The sequence below is a fragment of the Batrachochytrium dendrobatidis genome (genome assembly GCF_000203795.2).
Source record: "Batrachochytrium dendrobatidis JAM81 unplaced genomic scaffold BATDEscaffold_2, whole genome shotgun sequence".
In the NCBI taxonomy this organism is placed as follows: Eukaryota; Fungi; Chytridiomycota; class Chytridiomycetes; order Rhizophydiales; genus Batrachochytrium; species Batrachochytrium dendrobatidis.
This window is the reverse complement of record NW_006281100.1, coordinates 1,778,907-1,804,051: the sequence shown is the minus strand read 5'-3', so window position 1 is coordinate 1,804,051 and position 25,145 is coordinate 1,778,907. Positions and strand designations below refer to the sequence as shown.

Below are 25,145 nucleotides of genomic sequence, written 5' to 3'. Positions count from 1 at the left end.
TCAGTGTTGTTGGAATATCAACACAACATCAACACCAAACATCAGATCGACACTGCACGTTGATGTTGATGAATGCAACAATGGCTATTGAAACAATACATCATAATGCGTACAAGTCGCAGATTGCAGTTCAAACTCAATGCAAAATACACATTGTTACAGTTTGGTCATGAACAAAGCGATACGCACAATGTGCAGTCCATGTCTACGACTCGACTGATTGGTAGACAACGACCATTTGCATTGTTGAGCAGTAAACTGAACAGTAAATGACCATCAAACGCATGGCTTGGTATTGACATTCAAGCAATCACCATGATTGTGTTAAAGATTTTGATTATCGCGCAAGAAGTATAGAGATAGAAAATATAGAAAGAGACTGAGTCTTTCAATTAGTAAAGTATAAGGTAATAATATATAATCTGCCGCTGTAGAAAAGATCGGTCAGAAGAGATCTTGAATGATAATCAGGAAGTAGTCACGCAAATGAAAGTCAACAGAATAAAGAGTTAAACTTAATAGATAATAACGGAATTATGTCAGATGATATTTAGATGATATTTAGAAGATTGATTCAGAGGATGGTTTATTTAGTAAGAAAGTATCTTGGCTATTATAGTAATTTAGTTAAGGGAGTGAGTGGAGAAAGTGGAGATATAATATCTCCACTTTAAGCTTTGCTTGTAAAGCGGCAATGTTTGATTGCTTCAACAAAGGTCTGATTTCTTTAACACCCCTCCTCGCCTTGAACGGCTCTCAGTCCAAGTAGATCTGAGAATTGGGCAAAGGCGATCCTTGGAAGACCTTTTGTCATGATGTCCGCGATCTGATCTTGAGTTCTAATATACCTGACTAGTATATTCTTTTGCGAGACTTGGTCGCGTAGGAATTTAAGCTTGACGTCCATATGCTTAGTTGTAGCATGATTGGGTGCTTGATTTTCCGTGTTGGCAATTGCTGATTGTGAATCGGAGTAGAGTATCGTAGCTCTTTCTTGAGTTAATCCGAGTTCACTAAGCATGTTGCGTAGAAATAATAATTCTTGAGTGGCAGTGACAGCGGCTGCATATTCAGCTTCCATAGTTGAGATAGCTACAGAAGTCTGTTTAGTAGATCTCCATAATATACAGCTATTGCCTAGAAAGCAAGTGTATCCGGAGGTGCTTTTCCGAGAGTCTACATCTCCTGCCCAGTCTGCGTCACAGTATCCTACCAGAGTGGTGTTATCCCCTCCTAGCGTAAGAGAATAATTAAGTGAGTATTTTACGTATCTTAGTATACGTTTAACAGCAGTCCAATGTGTATCGTTTGGATGGTGCATAAATCTGGAAACTTGACCGATGGCAGCGCCGAGATCTGGTCGAGTAGCAACCATTGCGTACATCAAAGCTCCAACTGCTTCGCGATAAGGAGCGTCGGTAACTGGTTCCGTTGGGAGAGATGCAGTCAAATTGGTGCCAGATTCTATTGGTGTTGCAACTGGTTTGCAGTCCAACATGTAAAATCTTTTGAGAACATTTTTCAGATAGTGTTCCTTTTGACTTGTAGTGGTTGGTAAATTCTCAACCATTCTTTGTTCCACCGCAGCTTGAATGCTCGGCTCAGACGCGTCAGCAGTCTCTGATATCGCTCCTGGATATTCAACTGTGACCGTCGATTTTATGGGAGCAGCCATCATGGCTCTGTCCCTGTTCATAACGTCAACTGGACGTTCCTGAACTTCTTTCCTCGAACCTTGAGACTTCGATCTCGATTTACGGTTCGGTTTCCTATAACCGGCCAGACTCGACTTATTTAGCGATGTCTTGATAGCCTTATTTTTGCTGATGGCACGCCCTAGTAACCCCTCCTGAGTTATGCGTCCATGGCTTGTTTTAATATTGGTCCCGCGATCTGCTACAGTCATTCTTGCTGTATTTCTTGCAGTCTGTACTACTATTGGTACTTGTCGCCGACCTGATTTTGATTCCCCTCCAGTTAGCGTACTCGCGCGATATGGAATTTCTGGAATTTCTGGTGTTTCTGGACTTACCACATTATCTATCACAATAGGTACAGACGGTGTAAAGTCATCGCCTAGATTGTAGCTATGAGTAAATAATGGTGCCCTTGATTCTGTTTCTTTATCTGCTGCGATCTTCCAGAGATTTGCATCCGGGGCAGTCATGGCTTGTTTCCAATTCGATGGAAATATTGATGTAGTTGTACTAGCAGAAAAGAGACTTGAGTTCATGTAATCAACGTCTGGTTGCCTTTTGTAATAATAATATGGTCCCTGAGTTTTACTTTTAAGTGGTGTGTCTTCCACTTCGGAATCGGGTTGAGATAGTTCCTGAATCCGGGGACTTGAAGCGTTGATTGCTTCATTAGAAATAAATTGCGTAGACTCTGCAACGACTTTTATATTTGCCTTTGGTTTCTTGATACCGCTTAGGCTTGATTTACGTACGGAGGCGTGAATTTGTTTGTTCGGAATGAGAATTTCGCAATCGATAATGTCTAGTGTGCCGACTTTGTGTGCACGTAGAACTTCGACATTGTCCTTGGTATAGAGGACAGCTCCTTGTTTATTGAGCTTAGTCCAGCATCCAAACTCGACAGCTAGTTTCCCTGGAGAGATTAGATTGACCTCGAATCCAGGAACATATAGCACGTTATTGATAGTAATAACGCGACTGGCTTTTCCATTCCAGACTTTGAGTTGGAGCGATCCTTTGCATTCGGCATTTGTAGCCGTTTTCATTGAACCTTTAACGCTGTGGTTTTGCAATGGTACTGTATTAGACAGCCAGTTCTTGTTGCATACCATATGAGTGGTAGCACCCGAGTCAAGAATGATCTCGTTGACACTGTTTCTGCTGATACTGCAGTAGTCTGTTTTTGCTGAAACCATGGTGTTGTGAAATAAGAAGTCATCATTAGCATTTGAATTAGCGCATGGCGTAGATGCGTAGTTGCTATTTGATTTTCTGTTATTCGAAAACTGAGCACGACAGTCTTTAGTTGTGTGGGTCCCTAGTCTTCCACAGTTATTACATAGTACCTTTTTCTTGCCGTTTGGCCAGTACGATGAATTGTTGGAGTTTTGAACGTTCTGATGAGAATCGTTTGAGTTATCTCCGTTGTTAAAGCCTCTGAAGTGTGGCTTGTTATTGTAATTTGATCCAGAGCTATTCTTGCTGTTGTTAGATCTTCTTAAGTTATTGTTAGAATGTAACGCGACTTCGGCGTTGTCTAAAGATGGAAGTAGCATGACAGTGATAAGTTGCTGCTCTTCGTATGCCAACATTGTCCTGATGTCAGCTGTTGCATAATTTGATTTAGTAAAGCTGTCAAATCTGGTACGCATGTTGCCCCAATGTGAAGATCCTTTTAGTAGTTTCCTCAAGAGTTTTCGTACATAATCCTCATCGGACCATTTGACGCCAATTTGTGACAATAGTTTCCGTATGTCAAACATTTCGTCGTATAGTTGCTTAACACCGACCTGGGTGTCGTATACTATTAAGTCGAGCTCGTCTTCGAGCTCTAGTTTTGCGCTCATGTTGCCTGTTTCGTGATGTTTCTTTATGGCAGCGAAACTGAGGTGAGCTGATAGAGGAATACCGTTGAGGTCCTCTGCTAGTTTTTCATTGTCCTTGCTTAGTGTGGCAGATATCATGCTATAAGCTTTGGCATTGTTGATCAGGTACGGCTGATCGGGTTTACTGGGTGGTTTCGCAATAATATGTGATTCCCAAAGATTGAAGTGCCTTAGTGCAGCTTCGATAAGTACGAGCCACTTTTGGTAGTTGGCTCTCTCCAGACGTGGAACATGCAGTCCTTCTGCAAGTTTGATTACGTGACTTCCGACTGGGCTCATAACCTGTTAAAGATTTTGATTATCGCGCAAGAAGTATAGAGATAGAAAATATAGAAAGAGACTGAGTCTTTCAATTAGTAAAGTATAAGGTAATAATATATAATCTGCCGCTGTAGAAAAGATCGGTCAGAAGAGATCTTGAATGATAATCAGGAAGTAGTCACGCAAATGAAAGTCAACAGAATAAAGAGTTAAACTTAATAGATAATAACGGAATTATGTCAGATGATATTTAGATGATATTTAGAAGATTGATTCAGAGGATGGTTTATTTAGTAAGAAAGTATCTTGGCTATTATAGTAATTTAGTTAAGGGAGTGAGTGGAGAAAGTGGAGATATAATATCTCCACTTTAAGCTTTGCTTGTAAAGCGGCAATGTTTGATTGCTTCAACAAAGGTCTGATTTCTTTAACAAATATCAATATATTATCTGGTTTGAGTCCAGCAGCAGAGTATGTCAAGTCCATGGTGCAGATTCGCATTTGTGTTCCGCACCATATATTGTTGAAGCCATCTTGGATAATAGTTCTGGTCAAAAACGAAAACAACGACTGAGGAAAATCAAATTGTCCAGCAGTGTTGATGGATTGTTGTTGAACGATAGTCCGACTTTAAAAGATTTAGCATATGCTGCGATTCGTCAAATATAACACGACCGTCTTTTAGGAACCATGATTTCAACTGTTGATAGACGTTACCAAACGCAGACCAAGGAAGCTTAGATAGATGTTTGAATATTTTACAAAAGAGTACACCAGTTTGTATACTTGTTTGAATGCATAGTCATGTAAAAGGCTTGAGATCGGGATTTGATCCACGAAGTGTTTTCAGAACAAAAATACGAGCAGAAATCAAACACTGGATCAGTCTTTTAGATTGGTATTCAAAGACTGATTGATTCTTGTCCGTCTTTTTGGCAGGTTCCAACTGTGCCAACTTGTCAATCATTGCACTGAAATCAGGTCGATAAAACAGTCAAATACACAATATCGACACAAACCATAGCAGGTTGTTGTTCACATCCACTGACACCAATCATGACAATATTGTGTAGTTGTCAGTCTGTCGACTGGCATTTCTATTCCGATTTGTATGTTGCCAGAATAGACTTTTGAATACAAAACATTAGGGATTGTGTCAATGTCTTTGATGTCGATGTTCATGATGGTTTGATCCAGATGAATGGTTTTGATTGAATGTTGGACACACAACAGTTGTGTTCATCATACAAGTGTATCGACTGGACAAGGTTCACAAGAGTGGTTTGTAAAGTGAGTTCATGTCCATTACAGTGTCTAGTGTTGATGATACAGAGTTTGACCAGGCATAATGTGTTGGATTTGATGAGTGGATCAGTTCCAGTGGTTTGATCTAGTCCAAGAACAGCAAGACAATACCATGAATTGCAAGTTATTTCCACTCCATCAACAACAAAGTGGAAAGTAAGGAGTTGATGGTCGACTGGAATACCAACAAGCCTTTTAGTTGTCTCAATGATGGTGGTTGCGACCAAGTCAACAACAGGCTGTTGTTCAGCAATAGAACCTGTTGGCTTGGTCGCAGATTACAAGACAGGATCACTTTTGGTCGATACACTAACTGAATATCCACTCTGTGATGGATCAAGTCGAGACCAACTACAACGCATGGGACTCGCTTGCTGCACTTGTAACAAATGGGACTGTTGGATCCAGTCCACTCATCATCAAATCCAAGAATGATGTTGGCTCAAACCCAACAATCACTGATTCATACAATTATTTCAAGAAAACTATCCAGATCAATGGTATCAATGTTTCTACAAATCATCTCAAAAGACCTGATCAACTTGACAAACTCACATACTTGGTTTGAGTATCGGTTTGTCATATTGACTTGTTCATCTGATTCTGCAAAACCTATATTCATTAATATGTATCAACATAGTCTCAAACAAATGTCATTTGGATTTGTTTCTTGGACAAGATTGCACGACACTTTTGTTGGAAATGCATTGATTGTTCCAAACAACAACGGATAGAATTGGAAAAAGTAAAACTGTTGTTTCTTGATGATGCTCAACAGTAATTACAAGACACAAGTTTATGGAGACTTTTAATCAAAGCATCGCTGAGTTGGTTGCCATTAAGCATGCGATTTATCATTGCATCAAACCATCTTTTTGTTGGAGGAATTTCAAGTCCTGTTGAACTCGGTAGTCTTTCAGGTCTTGAAAAGTGACTTTCTACTTATTCCAGCCAAACTCTGTGAATTCCATGAATTTCTGGATTTACTCGTTATTGGATTGCCAAACAACATGAACAATGAGACCTTGAAACATGTTCTTGTAACGGAATGTGATGGTCTTGTTGGTGCGCTGTGTGTGTCGATTGATGATCTAAAAACACAATGTCTAAACAACATTGAACCCACTCGAGCAAATCTACTACAATACTGTCTATCAAACAATTCCATGTTGGGTATGACTCGTTGTTTTGGAAGCGACCATTCAGATCTGATTAGAAATGGTTTTAAACTGTTACTCAAGAAATGTCTGACAAAAATCATCGATTGGACAACTTGGAAACCCAGCAAAATATGGAATCTTATTCATCACTCAAAAGGCTGGAATATTGATGGAGTCGTCCGACCTTGAACTTGCTTTTACTTTGCTGTTGGTCAAAAAATACTATTCAAATGGACATTCACAAACTGCTTTCCATCACAACATTTGTCTCTTCAAAAACTCATACGCAATGTTGTCTCATCAATATCGACCAATGTATTAGAATCTGTTTCGTCATGCGGTTTTCCAAATGAAACAACTTTACAGCACATGTTTATGGAGATATTGGTTTACTTGACTAAACCAGACTGTTCAATCTAACCAAAACTATCAAAAGTATTTCCCAACAACTCGAATGTGACGGACACTATTGCTGGTGGAATTGATTATTATTTGGACAATGAACTAGTAATCAATCAACACATTGACAGATTTGTCATCCCAAATGGAAACAACGACAATCCAGTTGTAATCCATATTGAGCCTTGAATTCAAACAGTCGTGAATCAAATCATTAATAAACTACAAAAACAGTCCAATATACCAACTCGCATTTATCCACAACTCGATACGTGATGTTCAAATGTCTAATATTCAGACTGTGCTGATTGCAATTGTGGTTGTAATTGTGGTTGTGTGTAAATATCAATCCAATACTCGATTCAATACTTGATTCAACTTGAGCATGTCCAGTTTTGTAGTAATCCATTTGATCACATTGACAGAATCAAGCAATGATCTGATTCAACAACACCGAATGATGCATCCATATCACTTGTATCAATCAATTGTACACAATCAGTCAATATAATCAACAATCACTGTCATGATTGACATGATTGATTCAATTCATTCAATTGTATAGATCCGACTGGCATTGCAACTCATTGTTGTAAAATCACAACCTCACAATCCATCATCAATTATCAAGATTATACACCCGCTCATATATGTCCTTGTTGTATACCGCTGTGATTTGAATTCGGTCACTTGTCAATTCATCTCGATAGTGTTTGGCTTCAGCTGGTGATTGAACACCTTGAATATACTGCGTGATATCATTCCACAGCTCAGGAGGTACGTGTGCCTTGTCAAGACTCGATTTGCACCATTGTGGTTGTTGTGGAGCCACATGCGCAGTCGAAACAATCCGACAGACTGGATTCACTACAAAAAATGTCAAAATCTTGCAGTGTCCTGGTTGAGTTGGATCTGCAAGTTCAAATGATTGTTCTTTGTGTTGGTATCGATTGGGATAAACTACACATCGACCATTTGGTAACTCAAGCGATCCTATATACTGATTTCGCAGTGATTCTCGATCAGTGTCATACACATCTTCCCAATACATCTCAGATGCTTTTCGACGTTCAAACCGATCAACAGCCTCGCGGAAATCGAGTTTGGGTGTGGTGATATTTTCCACGTCGTAGTAATACAGTCCAGTTGCAACAATCGATTCGTTAATTGGACCTTCAATGTGCCAGTTTCCCTTGTCGTATTTAGGTTTGGATGGTGTCAGTTGAATGTTGGTGAGTTTGACAATGACTTGCAGATTACAACCACGCAGTGACACTGGCTTTGCTGATTCATATTTGGATTCAAAATGTTTCGGAAGTATTGGTACATACACGGAACGAGTGACTTGAGTGTCTGACCGCATACCATTATAATATGATCGGTTTGGTGATTCATATCCCTGTATGCCATTGCGAATATCAATATACTTGAACATTGGATCCATCGTTCTGAACAGACTTTCAAACATCGGGACAAAACATTTGAATATTTTGGCAATGCATTTGTACATGTCTCGATCCCATATCGGATTCAGATTGTTGATGTATGAGTTGATGGTCACACTGCCATCCTGTTCGACACGGAATTCACTCGGAAGACATTGGAACTTGCGTGATATAAACTCGGGATTGCCTCGAATGATGGGCGTATCTGAAACAAGTCGAGTCGATAACAATATATCGCATGGTACCATTTTGGTGTATTTGAGTCGTATATCCAGTGGTGCAATCATCGTTTGTCCATATACAACACTGTACATTGATGCATCAATCAGATTGTGCACCATTTGACCAGTGTTGTGATTTGATCCATGTTCAATATCCGATACATTTGTCATCAATCGCGTGTATACATTGTCAGGTATGCCATTGTCCAGTATATACGTCAGTTCAACAGGTCCTGGGACAATTGTGCCAAATCCATCACTGCCATTACAAACAAGCTGTTTGACAAAAACCCCGAGTTGTTCCAATGCAAGATTAAATGTTGATGGTGATATGTTCCGATCGAGTGAGTCAGCCCTCCATTGCTCCACAATATGCTGGTTTGTGATATCGATCCACCACATGGATTTGCAAAGTATAGATTGCAGATACTGGATATACTGCATCTCGACAAGTGTGCGTGCCTTTCCACGTACATATCCGGCCATTCCAGAACTCATATCAATTTTGACATTGTCGTCGTATGGCCAAATGCTGGAGTTAGCAACGTGAACCCGATGCTGAAAACACGTTCCAATGATCTGGTCAGCAACCCTCTTGTTTGTGTAGTCAGTATCATCCGATTGTACAATAGCCGTTAGATTTTCAAGTATCCCGCCTTGATCCAACTCGGTACGTATTGAACTGTCGGAATGATTGTCGGCAAAATCAGCAAGTGTTTTGAGTAGTTTTACAATATCAGGAACAGGACTGTTACACAAACGTATATCTCTGCGTGAAAGAATAGTGCTGAGTTGCTTTACAATTCCATATTCTTGAAACACCTTGATCATCTCGGCCTTGCTTGTAGATTTCTGAATCATGTCGTTGAGATCATTAAACATGCGCAAAGAGTAACCCATATTGAGATTGCACATCGATATCGTCAATTTCTCAAAAACCAACGATCGTGCAAGCGATACAGGAAAGTCGCGCATTTTGGATGCAGCTGATCCAGCTACTTCGATTATGCGTGTTTTTAGTTCAGAGTCGTTGCTGTATCTGATACACAAGTCGTTCAGTGCTTGAATCAATCCCGATCTTATCAACTCGGCTGAAATCACTTCACAATTTCTAATATCGCATAAACTCTGAATAGCATCAATACTTTGATCAACCACTTCTTGATCGACACTCCTGTATTCATGTCATGTCAATCCAACCATGTCAAATTTACCAATTGTGATGACTGGACACACATTCATGCATAACACCACATACCTGAGCGTATTGACTATTGCTGGAATGATGCCACATTCAGCTGCTTTTACTGGGTTATCACGATGAATATTCCAATACATGGCTTGGAGATTTTTGATAAAACCAACAGCAACTGAACCATCGGATGATTCCAGTCGTGAAACAAATCCTAATACCACGATGCCAAACTAATGATATTGTTCAATGTCAAGTATACAATCAACACGACAAGACTCGACACTATCCAAACTGATCCAATATTGTATCATTACAAACATACATTTTCATCGTCAATACCATGACAAACTTGCAAGAACAGGTCAATTGCCAATCTGAGCACTTCTTGATTGGACTCGTGAACAATAATCTCAACCATTGGCTTGATGTCAAATCCATCCTCTTGACTCCAGCGGTTATATTTGTACAGCTTTTTACATGTTTTTATCGCCTATATGCATATTGACACTAAGTGAGTTGAATGACAATCATTTGATCAATATCAATCATGACTTGCCGCTATTTTGACCTGACGGTTTGATGATTGCATGAGCTGTGCAATTTGGTTGCTTAGTTGATGTGATACTTTGAACTCATTATTACTGTACATCATTCTCAAAAACACTGTAGCAAACTCCATTATTTTGATCTACACAGCACATGTTGATTATTTTAGTCATGAACAATCCATTATTGTTACAATATATGAATACCTGTAAACTGGGTCGATTATACTCCAAATACTTGACTGTGATATCTTCCAGTCCAATACTCTGTAAGCGAGGCGCTACATTTATATATCATGCCATTTCAAACCAACACAAAGTCAGCAACAGTTTGAACTCATCAATAATACAATGACTACTAAACTTACTGTAATTCTGTTTTCTCAACTTCATTATCAATACAAGCAGTCTACCCCATATTTCATCAGCCTTGTGTAGTTGAGCATCCGTTGTTAATAGTTTCAGATCTTCCAGGCGTTGAATCAACTCTTTCATGTTATCAATCCACTCCATGTTTGATAAAATTAGTAAAGTTGAATTTTGATCAAATTTTGATCAAATTTTGATTTGACAATTTCATTCATGCGAATGTCCAACAATTGCCAAGAATTGTTCATGTTTGGATTGTTGTAAAACACATAAACGAGTTGTTCCATTTTAGTATTGTTTTGATCAGTTTTTTGTAACAAAATTGGATTGTTATCAAACATGCATTTAGAAATACTGTAAATTAATATTCTGAATGTGATTGTTGTAGATTTGGTTTAATAAACAAACTAGTTTACTACAACACATGGTAATGGATTACTAAACATCATCATAAATCAGATGGACTGGACTGGAATGGAATGAGATCAATGACAATCGCATTACAAACAGTGTGTGGTGATTAAACCATCGAGTATTTCCAAATACAAACTTGAATGAAAAGTCTTGCCACAATACTGATCAACTGTATTACTGTTTACACTGTGGTATTATTGATGTATTGTAATATTTGGTGTTTAGATACACAATGATTGTTGGAATATCCAGACGGATACTCCTAAGTAGTAATCTGTGACAAAGCTAATTCTAGTAGCGCACACTTTGAATCTCCAAATTAAACCCTTCATCACCACCAATCCATATGCTCCAAACTCCATTATCCTCATCTCTAGGATTCGAGTCCCCAGTAACGGGTAAATGGTATCATTATTAAATTGACTAATTACAGAAATCAATCCCATTGGCTCAACTACTTTTCGTTTACAACCTCTCACTATCAAATGTGTTACTTGTTCGTATCACAAGACAATCAATCAACTACTATTGGAGCCAAGATATTTTCTTATCAATAAACAACTCTTCAACTATTTCAACCATCTAATTAACTTATCACCCCTCTTCACTACTCTTGAAAAGACCAAGTCTGTTGATCTTGGATTAAAGTGCAAACTTCCTTTTTTATTTTACACTTTTGATTTGTTCTCTTCTGATAACTACTAACAGTATCAGACTATACTCTACTTTATACATTTAAATTTATACAAATCACGAAGCTCTAAAAATTCTGACAGTATACATGGAATATTGATACCAGTTTCTTGACTGTCAATTACTGCTAAATGTGTCCATAGTTGTCACACACTGTTTATTCGAGATGTGCAATCCTGGATAAAAGACTTGGCGTACAATAGTGGATGATCTGAAAGGATTGGTTGCTTACCGTGTCAGATTCATGCTCTGACTCGAATGAACACAATTGATGAGATTCACCCATAATCACTGCTATATTTTGTCCAAGATTGTAAAAATGAATCAATGTCATTAAAACTGAAACTGAATAAATAGTACTTGAAAGTTGCAATGATTTGGTTGAATTTTGTGCAGTACATGCCAACATCTAGTCAGCGTTCATTTATTGCAATCAATAACTTGCTGAGTTCGATAAAATCAATACTTGAACTCATGTTTTACACCTTCTACATTTATGACTGATAAATAGTAAAATGTAAATACTAGCCAGGTTTTTAAAACTTGATTCTTGCACGAGCCGACTCGTCCAACTTTCCACCCCATTGTGACACCAATGATTCAAATTCATCATAGCTTGCAATGCGTTTGTTGTAGCGCTGTTCAATGACCTTTCCTGCCAAATCCGTTTGCTCATGATTGGTACCGCAGAATATCTGTTTAATCGATGTTTTCAATGCAGAATTGACATCAATGGCCATAGAACAACCTGGATGACCAGAGAGTGAACCATAAAAACCTAGAGAATTTGATGCAGAAACAAAATACGTTGAATCTGGAACAGAACTAATGCTAAACATCAGTATTTCTGTAGACAAAACATAATCATGACAAGAATTGCAAATCCAGAACAACAGGATGTGACTATTGTACATAACTTGCATCAACACCTTGTTTGAAGACTTGTTTCAAAACTGAATGTAATGTATTTTGGGTCGACGGAAATGAATGTTCAAAATCGTTGACCAATTGCATGAAAACAGGAATCCCAATCACAATCAGAATTGAAATTGGACACATTAAAGTCATTTGTCATCATATTCCATGTCCAGATACCAGTATTCAAAATAGTAAATAGTCGGTGGTTATTGAAAATAATCAATATTTGCCAAAATCCCAGCAATACAATCATGATAACTTACTGGCTACCTCAAATCAGCAAATCGTTTGAAAATAATACCACAATAACTATCAAACATACTTTGAATGTAATTGATGATTCACCAACAATACCACTGGATGCGGTAGATTTGGAATATCAGATACAACAAGTCAAGTGTCAATATGGCAAACGATGAACTGGATGTATTTTTCCAGCATTTGCTTGACCCAAGAAATGGTGCTGGGTTCCATCAAGATTACGGATTCATAGTATGATATATTCAACATATTTGGCGTCTACATCGGCACTCATTACCATTTGATACAATTTCTGCTGTAATGTGTGCTGTTTTACCATCACTTTACCAAGAACATCTGAATCGCTAAATACATGATGAGCCATTCGGTCTACATTGATCTGAGCGTCCGTTACAGTGTGATGATGACTTTTGATCAAAGTACTAAGCCAGAATGTAAAATATACATACAATACAATGTCTCGTAGTAACTCTTGTTCAGCAACTCATTGATTCAATGATAAAGTGGCTTGTATTGATTTTGAATGATACTTTTCATCAAGGAATTGAATGTTTGATTTCAAGAGTTTGTTGGGATCTACTTTGATTGGGTTGTCCGACTTGAGCATATATCGAGGTATGATTTCATGAGTAATAGGTTCAATATCATTGCACAAATAGTGGGTTGCTGCTTTTACAAGATGGTTGGTTAGATTTCGTTCAACAACATGATACTTTTGACCGTTTTTAGGTTTGATGAAGACCGAGTTCACGATCAAAGTTTGTAGATACTTGAATCTTAAGGATGTGCTTGTGATGTGTAATGTCATTGTGGTGGTTTTGAATAAACCCAAGAAAATACATTTTGGAATGGTATCAACAAACAATTGAATTGGATTTATTTTCTATTATTGTTTAAACTCGTTGAAAATGTTGGAAACCTGTTACAAAGTAATTCTGATTTGAACAAAAATAGTGGTTCAATTGGCTCATACAGAGTCCATTACGAGATGCTCGGATTGCATTTTGTCGTTGATTTATTGTTGCCATTAGGAAAACCCCAATAACAATATCATGGAAATGGTTGGATCAACGGTGAACATTGATGTTAAACTCGTCAAAGTCAAACTGCGGTTTACAAAACGTATCCAAGGATTCAGGAGTCGAGTTGAACCAACAAAGGCGTACAAGCAACTGATTCAACTACAAATAGAGCATTGGAACCAAGCAAGCAAGTTAAAGCGACAGTTTAATAGACATATCAACAAACATCCTTTCCACCCAAAATACAATACAATACAGTGTAGGACACATGCTCACCAATGTGGAAGAGTTGATGCAAAATATACCGAAGAAATCACCAATCAAACATTGGATATTGGCTTGATATTCAATTTGGGTATATGCTGCAAAATGTAGATACTGAAAAGACAATTCAATTCAATATTTCAGATAATACATTATTGTTTAATGGTAACAATCAATCCATGATTAATATGGATATTGACATTGTTTTGGATCTGATTGACGGAAATGATATTATTGAATGCATGAAACGTCATAATTCAAAGTATATTGTTGAAAGTATCTATGAATATGCTATCCTTGCAAGTAACACTGGTTGTTATCATGTCATTAATGTATATGGAACAAACCATGTCAATGTATCAATCAACAATCCAATAGCTGTTGATGTAATACCCAACACAATATACAATAAACAATATGGTTGTTGACCCATTCACAATACTCGACAAATACCAACACATATCAGAAAGCTTAAATTTATTCAAAATCGAATCCATCAACACATCATCAATTCGAATCTGAATCTGGCTCACCCATAAGTTCTCTTAGTTTTTGCTCCAGATATTCTACTCTTCTCCCTTGTCTTTCACACCTTCTTTTCCATTTCTCTTCACCCTTTAAACTGTAGAATGATTTCGATACACTTTTACCCTTTGCTAATCTTGACCATTGTTTGGATACAAAGAATTGATGTTTACGATATTTTTTGCATGCACCCTTTCGTCTACTTTTATACTCTTTGATTTTTCTTTTTAGTTTACGAACAAGCTTCCTATACTTTTTTCTTGATAAAGTCTCTTGATCCGAATCGGTATCTGAATGGTGTCTAACAACTGAGTGTTTCCGGCTTCGACTGGGAGTGTTTCCATTTGTTCCTTCTAGCTGTCGTATCATGTAGTGTTTTGCTTTACTTGCCTTTCTACACTTTTCTTTCAATTCATGTTCAGTCCTTGAACTGTACTTTTTTCCAGATATCTTTTGACCATTTGATTTCAACTTTTTCTGTTCGAGTCGAGTAGCTTTATATTCATAGTAGGAATTGCATGCGGCCGCTCTTGCTCTTTCAGCGTTTTCAAGATTTATATCTAGTTGATGAGTGGGTCTATGTTTTTTGGCTGGTGCAATTCCCTGATCTGAATCGGTATCTGAATGGTGTCTAACAATCGAGTGTTTCCGGCCTTGTTTGGAAGTACTCGGATCGGGTTTGTCAATCGAGTGCTTCCGGGTTTGTTTTGGAATGGCTGATCTGGCTTGTTGTAATTTTTGTTCCAGATGTTCTACCTTTCTCCTTGCAGCCTGCCATTGACTATCCAATTTATATTGACGTATTCTGATATGCCTTTCTCCAGATATCGGTTTTCCCTGCGATATTAACCTTTCTTGTTCATATTCAATAATCCTATACGCATAGGAAGCCTCGCATGCGGCTGTGGATGCGGTATCAGCAGCTTCAAGTTTTTGCACTAATTGATGAATGAGCTCACGGTTTTCTCTTGGCTGTTCTTTATCAGACGGGAGTTTCCGGCTTTGTTGGATAGTGCATGGGCTAGGTTCATCAATCGAGTGTTTTCGGTCTCGATTAGGAGTACTTGGATCAGGTTTATCAATCGAGTGTTTTCGGTCTCGACCAGAAGTGCTTGGACCGGGTTCATCAATCGAGTGTTTTCGGTCTCGACTGGGAGTACTTGGATCGGGTTTATCAATCGAGTGTTTTCGGTCTTGACCAGAAGTGCTTGAGTCAGATTCATCAATCGAATGTTTCCGGTCTCGACCAGAAGTGCCTAGCCTGGCTTCTCGTAATTTCTGTCTCAGAATGTCTAGTTTTCCCCTTTGAGCTTTCCACTCTTCATCCAATTGATTCTCACGTTGTTCGCTATACTTTTCTCCAGATATCGTTTTGCCCTGTGCTATCAACTTTTTTTGTTTAAATCCAAGATTCGTATACTTTAACAAAGTATTAGCTGCGATTGATTCTGCTTTCCCGGCGTCTTCAACTTGTATCTTTAGTTGGCGAATGAGCTCACTGTTTTCTCCTGATGCAGCCTCTTGATCCGAATCAGTGTCTGAATGATCTTTATCAAATGGGTTTTCCTGACCTCGTTTGTAAATGTTTGAACTGAATCCAGCAATTAATCCAGATGCTTCAGGTGAACCATTGCTACCAGTCGAGACCAGCATTGCATTAGCGGTTACTGCCGCGCTCAGTAAGAATAAAATGCCAGTGAATTTCATCAATTCTGATGAATATGTTTAAACAGTTGGTACAAAAGTAGAGTGTTGAAACTGGTGTCGATTCTAAAACTGAGCGTACTTGACAGTACTTATATTTTGTATAGCAAACCAACCCTAACCCTTCTAGGTTAGTCGACTACACAGGGTTATTTGACTGCTTGCGATGGGCTACTATCAAACTAGACAGTATACTGCTCCCTGGTCACAATATCATGTTGTGCTTCCGTGACCCTTTTATCAGATGTCTTGAAAAACACCCTTCAAGAGTGTTGTGTAGCCTTGTAAACGCACCCTTTTACAACCATATTCGCGTAAAAATGGATCGCTTTGGTATTCATCCAGCAGTGACTTTGATTTGGGATATACAATGGTTACATATTTGGCTGGTTGATACTACACATTGACTATATTGATTGTTCCAAATACAACAACCATCATATGACACAATCAGACTATAGTGTTGAATCTACATTTGGTGCACTTTTAGTAATCATACATTATACGATCAACAAGTTTGAACCCATATCCATGTATTGCAATCGATATATTGTGTTTGACTGTAGATGTTGTCAATGTTGTCAATACAACTCTGTACACACATTTGTTGTATTCTGAATCACGGATACGATTGCAGTCTAGTTCAACAACAATGATGGCACATGTCAGTAATGCAACTGTTGTTTGCATATGCATGACACTGTTATTTTGTGATCCATTTACATCAATATGGTTGCAAGTTGTCGTTATATCACGTATTCTGGACATGGTTTTAATATTGCGCATCCAGTTCCATCACATTGTTGCCGACCCATCATTGTAACGCTGTATGTATCAAACATTGGAATGTCACCATAACCATAACCACAACCAGTAAAATGACACTCGAGTTGTTTACTGTGTCACACTGTTACTGTGATCAATATATGCGACCCAGTGCGACTACACATACTGGATCCAGTCTGTTGATTGTTCCAGTTGACCTTGATTCACTTTTGACGTTTTGTTCGAGATTGACAATACAAATGTGTCAAGCTGAACCCAAACTACGCGACTCGACTGTTTGTGTCCATTGGGTCGTGACTGAGATATGCGATCATGATGTGTATTCAATCAATACCATGTATTACCAATACAATAGTATGCATGATCATCGTGTATCAAACAACTACAATACACACTGGGCTGATCCAATACATGCACGGCTTGAACATATCACACAGTCAAACATGGACACACCACATTAAAAATACATATAGTATCAGTTTGTCATTAATGAATTGTATTCAGTCGAGTTTATTGAGAGTCTGTTTGTGACTGTTGACAGTGTGGTGAGTGTTTTCAGGCACAACTACTTGATCAGTTGTAGTTGTTGATGATTGAAATCAAGAGTCCTGACGTACATCATATCAACTATAAGACAATCAGGGTCATCATCTATTCAACAAATAACCAGTTTTATTGCTATATCTGCTCAGCCCTCAAATTTCTCGTAACTAACTTTTGACCGCTTACTACCACGGCGAATGCTACCAAGTCGCGACAATGATCTTTCGAGAGTAGATGTTCTACCTAAACTTGAAGTACTTGGTTGTTCAGGCAGTCTAACAGTATCCATCAAATTCATGATCAATATCAATCTACACATCCACATACCAATATCAAACAACTTACTGTGTTAATGGCCAGAGCACTTGATCACCGTTTGAAATAATAGGATAACCATCAGCCATAGTTTCGCATCCACATCCAGGACCGAACCCAGTGCGTTTATTTTGTCGATCAAATGTCAATAGAAGTCGGGTCATAAATGGAATACCAAGAGTTGCATGATCATTTGAGCCAGCTGTCACAGTAAATCTAACTATAATCCAACATATATATTAGTCAGGTTAATCAAACAACACATATTGCATACAATTGTCAAATATTTACAATTTTTAAAATTATATGTCTGCATATAATCTCGAGGACCCAGTCTGATTGTTACAAGGGAGTTGCGATTTTCATCAGTTACGGGGTTTTGAGAAAACATCACGATTGAAAGCGATGGCATTTTGTCCCAATCAATGTTATAATTGGATTTGGGCATTAGACGATTTTTTTGCAACTTCTTTTTGATTTTTTTTCTGTCAAGGCGGTCGTCCCTAAGCATAGTTTTTTTGATAGTGATCGCACTGTTATCAAGGATGGAATTGATCAGCACGTTCACGACTCTTTCAGGGAAACGTATATACATATAGCATGTATGTATAGTCGAGTACAAAATACGTCCATTTTCCACAACTTGCTGGAATTCCTCGGGCAGATCCACTTGTTTGCCATTGACTAGTATACTCTTGATGTTGACAGCATGATGTTCGTCTGATGGTGAGTTTACCCATATAAGACTTTTTCCATCCGTTCCACATTTTGGAGTTATTTCCGTGTTTCCTATATTGATGAAGCTTTCCTGCAACATTTCATACGGACATAGTTGAAGACCAACCTCGTTATTGGAAATGAAACCACCATTGTACAAAACATCCATCGCAGTGACTGGTGGATAATAATCTGACAATGGGAGATAGCCAATCCCAAGTACTCCATCAAAGTCCTCAACAATACCAACCAGATCCGTCGATTCTTTTTCAATTTCTATTACTGGTAAATTGACGCCAGTTATTTCGGTACTCATAATTGTAACATCGGCTGTGGAAGTAATTCCATTATACTCTTTGCCTTTGTACTTTATAGTAACGGGCTGTCCACCTGGAGTATTTTGTATAGCCAAACCTAGATCGTTGCTTGAACTAGAAAGTGGTATGATTATATCGGAAGTTATTGAGTTGACCTGTAAACCCAACTATTTTAAACAAGTGTGAGATTGATTCAACGTGATGCAAATTGATATCAAACTACAATAAATGACACGGCATGATACATACATTGATTCCATTAACATAGAGTTTTATTCGGAAACATCGGCTAATGTCACCATCCAATTCAACGGGTGATCGTTTTGACAGCCTATTGATTGATTGACTGGCACTTTCAAAAGGTGAATGTAATGAAACTCGAACTGCAGAAACCGCTTGCAACGCAAGTATAACGCATTCTAGAGTGATCAGCATTGTACCGATCAGTGCAATGAAAAAAAAATTGAATCCGGTAGATGACTGCCGTTTTATAATGACGGCAGCTTCAAGGGAGACAATCAACACTTTTCAAATGGATATTTAGAAAAAACGCCAAATGCATCATATAGGGTGGGTAAAGCCGGAAACACCCTGTAGGGCGAATCAATAACAAGCATCGCTGTTGGTGTATCATCAACCTCGGTAATATTCTGGAATAATCTTTTCAACTGCGGTCATGCATCCAGTAATCAGGTAGTGTCAGATTGTCCCCCTGATTATGGATAGTTATCATCACATTTACAATCCATCACTACAACATATACTGTCACTGTGTACCAAATATTTGACTGATTGTTTGATTGGTCGTGTTTTGGATCACTCGGCCACAACAGTATAAAACAGCCTGTTGCTGCAGTATTTCAAAACCATGACTTTTCCATTGGTATGACTGCACAGTCATTTTAGGTTAATGTAGACTGTATACATCAAACACTGCTGATTGTGTCACAACATGATCAACATCAAACTCGGCAATCTGTCGTTGATACACCGAATGAGTGACGTTGTACTATAATTGAATTGAGGATTGGCAGGTCGTTCAACAAACTGGCCGTGTCAACAGGTCAGATTGTCATCGTGTACATGAACCACAATGGATGATCATGCCATTCAAATCAGCACACAATCTACTGATATATGCAATACAACACCACCAATACAAATCAAATCAACCCAATCACAAACGTGGTGTTGAATCCAATGCATGCGAGTACTTTTTAAACACATGATACACACTGATGGTGATGGTTGCTGACAGTCACATTGCAGTGTACATGTCCAATAGTGTCCACTGTCATGTCGATCGTTGCTATCCGTGACATTCAACTAGATCACAATCAATGTCTAACAAATACAACACAGTAAACTAGCCACGAGTATCCAAGAGTATATCAATTGATGTGATCCAACAAAACAGCATAGTATTGACTGTTTTGTTAAAGTGCATTCAATCAAGACACTCCAGCATCTCGAGTAGAAATATCAGATTTGCTCACCTTTGCACTGAATCCGCAACAAATCGCACAGATTACAAGCAAAGTTTGAACAAGTCGAAATAGTTCAAATTTACAGCTGAAACCAAAATACTATGCAATCGCATTGATATAGAGTTGAACACTATCTTGCAGTAATTGACTGTTGGTTTGGAATAAACAATGTTGAATATTGGTTGTAGTTTTGTACTTGACATTGACTGTTGATTCGATATACATTATGAATTATTATAAACAGTGTCAGTGATATGATGCTCACAAACTATGATTTGAACTGAAATAGTCTTGAACCAGCGTTTGTTGTTTCTGTTGTATTTTGAATCACAGATACGATTGCAGTCTAGTTCAACAACAATCATGACACATGCCAGTAATGCAACTGTTGTTTGCATGCCAATTACCACCAACAATACCATTGAATTGTCAATCAGTCCATGACACTGATTGTTTATTACACACCGACACTGTTATTTAGTGGTCCATTTACATCAATACCATATCGCATATATTACATTGCAGACTGACAACACTAATTGACCAATATCAAACCAGTTGATGACGCAATCTACATCCGACTTTGAACAGGTGTATTGCTCCGTTTGTTGTACAATGCATGACATGGTCAGTTGATGGTATCATACAACTGACAAGTGATTGCAAGTATGACTGGTAGTTACAATCAACACTGGTTGTTATCAAGTCATTGATGTATCAATCAACAATCCAGTAACTGTTGATGTAATACCCAACACAATATACAATAAATAATATGGTTGTTGACCCATTCACAATACTCGACAAATACCAACACATCAGAAAGCTTAAATTTATTCAAAATCAAATCCATCGACACATCATCAATTCGAATCTGAATCTGGCTCACCCATAAGTTCTCTTAGTTTTTGCTCCAGATATTCTACTCTTCTCCCTTGTCTTTCACACCTTCTTTTCCATTTCTCTTCACTCTTTAAACTGTAGAATGATTTCGATACACTTTTACCCTTTGCTAATCTTGACCATTGTTGGATACAAAGAATTGATGTTTACGATATTTTTTGCATGCATCCTTTCGTCTCCTTTTATACTCTTTGATTTTTCTTTTTAGTTTACGAACAAGCTTCCTATACTTTTTTCTTGATAAAGTCTCTTGATCCGAATCGGTATCTGAATGGTGTCTAACAACTGAGTGTTTCCGGCTTCGACTGGGAGTGTTTCCATTTGTTCCTTCTAGCTGTCGTATCATGTAGTGTTTTGCTTTACTTGCCTTTCTACACTTTTCTTTCAATTCATGTTCAGTCCTTGAACTGTACTTTTTTCCAGATATCTTTTGACCATTTGATTTCAACTTTTTCTGTTCAAGTCGAGTAGCTTTATATTCATAGTAGGAATTGCATGCGGCCGCTCTTGCTCTTTCAGCGTTTTCAAGATTTATATCTAGTTGATGAGTGGGTCTATGTTTTTTGGCTGGTGCAATTCCCTGATCTGAATCGGTATCTGAATGGTGTCTAACAATCGAGTGTTTCCGGCCTTGTTTGGAAGTACTTGGATCGGGTTTGTCAATCGAGTGCTTCCGGCTTCGACCGAAAGTATTTGGATCGGGTTTGTCAATCGAGTGCTTCCGGTCTCGATTAGGAGTACTTGGATCGGGTTTGTCAATCGAGTGCTTCCGGCTTCGACTAGAAGTTCTTGAGCCAGGATCAACAATCGAGTGTTTTCGGTCTCGACCAGAAGTGCCTAACATGGCTTTTTCCAACTGTTTCATCTTGAGGTTTTTTATTCTCCTTGCATCTTCACACCGACCTTTTAATTCCTGTTCAACATTTGGGTCGAGTTTTTGTTCAGATGTCATTTCTCCCTGCGATTCCATCATTTTCATAGATTTACCAAACACATATCCATAGTAGGAATCGCATGCAGCCACTCTTGCGGTATCAGCGTCTTCAACTTCTCTCTCTAATCGACGAATGAGCTCACGGTTTTCTCCTGATGTAGTCCCCTGATCCGAATCGGTATCTGAATGGTGTCTAACAATCGAGTGTTTTCGGTCTCGACTAGGAGTGCCTAGCCTGGCTTGCTGTAGTTTTTGTTTCAAAAAGTTTAGTCTTTTCTTTGCAGCTTCCAACTCTTTATCCAATTGATCTTGGCGTTGTTTGCTGTGCTTTTCTCCAGATATCACTTTGCCATGTGCTATTAACCTTTTTTGTTCAAATCCAAAATTCCTATACTCATAGTAAGAATTGTGTGCGATTACTCTTGCTTTTTCAGCGTCTTCAAGTTCTTTCTCTAATCGACGAATGAGCTCACTGTTTTTTCCTGGTGCAGTCTTCTGATCCGAATCAGTGTCTGAATGATGTCTAACAATCGAGTGTTTTCGGTCTCGACTAGAAGTTCTTGAGCCAGGATCATCAATCGAGTGTTTTCGGTCTCGACTGGGAGTACTTGGATCGGGTTTATCAATCGAGTGTTTCCGGTCTCGACTGGGAGTGCCTAGCCTGGCTTCCTGTAATTTCTGTCTCAGAAGGTTTAGTCTTCTCTCTACATCTTCCCACTCTTTTTTCAATTGATCTTGGCGTTGTTTGCTATGCTTTTCTCCAGATATCGCTTTGCCCTGTGCTATTAAACCTTTTTGTTGAACTCCAAGATTCGTATACTTGAACAAATTACTGGATGCGATTGCTTCTGCGTTCTCAGCGTCTTCAACTTCTCTCTCTAATCGACGAATGAGCTCACTGTTTTTTCCTGATGTAATCCCCTGATCTGAATCAGTATCTGAATGGTGTCTAACAATCGAGTGTTTCCGGTCTCGACCAGAAGTGCTTGGACCGGGTTCATCAATCGAGTGTTTTCGGTCTCGACTGGGAGTACTTGGACCGGGTTTATCAATCGAGTGTTTTCGGTCTCGACTGGAAGTGCTTGAGTCAGATTCATCAATCGAATGTTTCCGGTCTCGACCAGAAGTGCCTAGCCTGGCTTCTCGTAATTTCTGTCTCAGAATGTCTAGTTTTCCCCTTTGAGCTTTCCACTCTTCATCCAATTGATTCTCACGTTGTTCGCTATGCTTTTCTCCAGATATCGTTTTGCCCTGTGCTATCAACTTTTTTTGTTTAAATCCAAGATTCGTATACTTTAACAAAGTATTAGCTGCGATTGATTCTGCTTTCCCGGCGTCTTCAACTTGTATCTTTAGTTGGCGAATGAGCTCACTGTTTTCTCCTGATGCAGCCTCTTGATCCGAATCAGTGTCTGAATGATCTTTATCAAATGGGTTTTCCTGACCTCGTTTGTAAATGTTTGAACTGAATCCAGCAATTAATCCAGATGCTTCAGGTGAACCATTGCTACCAGTCGAGACCAGCATTGCATTAACGGTTACTGCCGCGCTCAGTAAGAATAAAATGCCAGTGAATTTCATCAAGTCTGATGAATATGTTTAAACAGTTGGTACAAAAGTAGAGTGTTGAAACTGGTGTCGATTCTAAAACTGAGCGTACTTGACAGTACTTATATTTTGTATAGCAAACCAACCCTAACCCTTCTAGGTTAGTCGACTACACAGGGTTATTTGACTGCTTGCGATGGGCTACTATCAAACTAGACAGTATACTGCTCCCTGGTCACAATATCATGTTGTGCTTCCGTGACCCTTTTATCAGATGTCTTGAAAAACACCCTTCAAGAGTGTTGTGTAGCCTTGTAAACGCACCCTTTTACAACCATATTCGCGTAAAAATGGATCACTTTGGTATTCATCCAGCAGTGGCTTTGATTTGGGATATACAATGGTTACATATTTGGCTGGTTGATACTACACATTGACTATATTGATTGTTCCAAATACAACAACCATCATATGACACACAATCAGACTATAGTGTCGAATCTACATTTGGTGCACTTTTAGTAATCATACATTATACGATCAACAAGTTTGAACCCATATCCATGTATTGCAATCGATATATTGTGTTTGACTGTAGATGTTGTCAATGTTGTCAATACAACTCTGTACACACATTTATTGTATTCTGAATCACGGATACGATTGCAATCTAGTTCAACAACAATCATGACACATGTCAGTAATGCAACTGTTGTTTGCATATGCATGACACTGTTATTTAGTGATCCATTTACATCAATATGGTTGCAAGTTGTTGTTATATCACGTATTCTGGACATGGTTTTGATATTGCGCATCCAGTTCCATCACATTGTTGCCGACCCATTATTGTAATTCTGGATGTCCCCATAATCATGGACATCAATATGTGGTTTCATGTATAATATTACAACCACACATGCCGTTGGTCGAATCATCACTACTAGTGTACAATACACTACATGTATGCTGGCATGTGTTGTACCAAGTTGATTGCATTGCTCGTGACATGCTCCAACCTGTTTGAATGACTGTTGTGCAACATATTGATATTGTGCACATGTGATATTGTACACCAACAAAGTGATCAGCGGTATTCGATCGTATCATTCAATCACATAATCAATACACGTCAACATACTACACTATATGTACTGGGTCATGACAACAACCTATCCAATACATGTCAACTGATACAATTACCAACCATTGCATGATTTCAGTTGTCAATCAAGTCAATATTATGATATTGTTCAATATCAAGTATACAATAAACAACACAATACACTGTCCAAACTGATCCAATATTGT

The 25,145-nt window shown here is 38.5% G+C and overlaps 6 protein-coding genes across 6 annotated transcripts; 1 reads left to right on the top strand and 5 right to left on the bottom strand.

Annotated features, from left to right (window-relative positions):
• Positions 1 to 3,862, bottom strand: BATDEDRAFT_23196 (uncharacterized protein; the record flags this gene model as incomplete). Its single annotated transcript, XM_006676663.1, has 3 exons — positions 1 to 84; positions 1,652 to 2,435; positions 3,219 to 3,862. The coding sequence occupies 3 exons, from the start codon at positions 3,860 to 3,862 to the stop codon at positions 1 to 3; spliced, it is 1,512 nt and encodes a 503-aa protein (XP_006676726.1).
• A 929-nt stretch (positions 3,863 to 4,791) lies between these two features.
• Positions 4,792 to 5,610, top strand: BATDEDRAFT_36674 (uncharacterized protein). The gene has a single exon (XM_006676804.1). The coding sequence runs from the start codon at positions 5,357 to 5,359 to the stop codon at positions 5,582 to 5,584; it is 228 nt and encodes a 75-aa protein (XP_006676867.1). The 5' UTR covers positions 4,792 to 5,356; the 3' UTR covers positions 5,585 to 5,610.
• Positions 5,611 to 7,245: 1,635 nt separating this feature from the next.
• On the bottom strand, positions 7,246 to 7,836 carry BATDEDRAFT_31418 (uncharacterized protein). Its single transcript, XM_006676683.1, has one exon. It carries the CDS (start codon positions 7,757 to 7,759, stop codon positions 7,328 to 7,330), a length of 432 nt encoding a protein of 143 aa, XP_006676746.1. The 5' UTR covers positions 7,760 to 7,836; the 3' UTR covers positions 7,246 to 7,327.
• Positions 7,837 to 12,126: 4,290 nt separating this feature from the next.
• On the bottom strand, positions 12,127 to 12,429 carry BATDEDRAFT_86726 (uncharacterized protein; the record flags this gene model as incomplete). Its single annotated transcript, XM_006676914.1, has 1 exon — positions 12,127 to 12,429. One exon carries the CDS (start codon positions 12,427 to 12,429, stop codon positions 12,127 to 12,129), a length of 303 nt encoding a protein of 100 aa, XP_006676977.1.
• Positions 12,430 to 14,562: 2,133 nt separating this feature from the next.
• On the bottom strand, positions 14,563 to 16,233 carry BATDEDRAFT_86725 (uncharacterized protein; the record flags this gene model as incomplete). The annotated part of the gene is made up of 1 exon (XM_006676913.1): positions 14,563 to 16,233. The coding sequence occupies one exon, from the start codon at positions 16,231 to 16,233 to the stop codon at positions 14,563 to 14,565; it is 1,671 nt and encodes a 556-aa protein (XP_006676976.1).
• Positions 16,234 to 17,758: 1,525 nt separating this feature from the next.
• BATDEDRAFT_23192 (uncharacterized protein) lies at positions 17,759 to 19,640 on the bottom strand (the record flags this gene model as incomplete). The annotated part of the gene is made up of 5 exons (XM_006676662.1): positions 17,759 to 17,924; positions 17,959 to 18,148; positions 18,220 to 19,129; positions 19,212 to 19,381; positions 19,601 to 19,640. 5 exons carry the CDS (start codon positions 19,638 to 19,640, stop codon positions 17,759 to 17,761), a joined length of 1,476 nt encoding a protein of 491 aa, XP_006676725.1.
• Between the last annotated feature and the right edge of the window lie 5,505 nt (positions 19,641 to 25,145).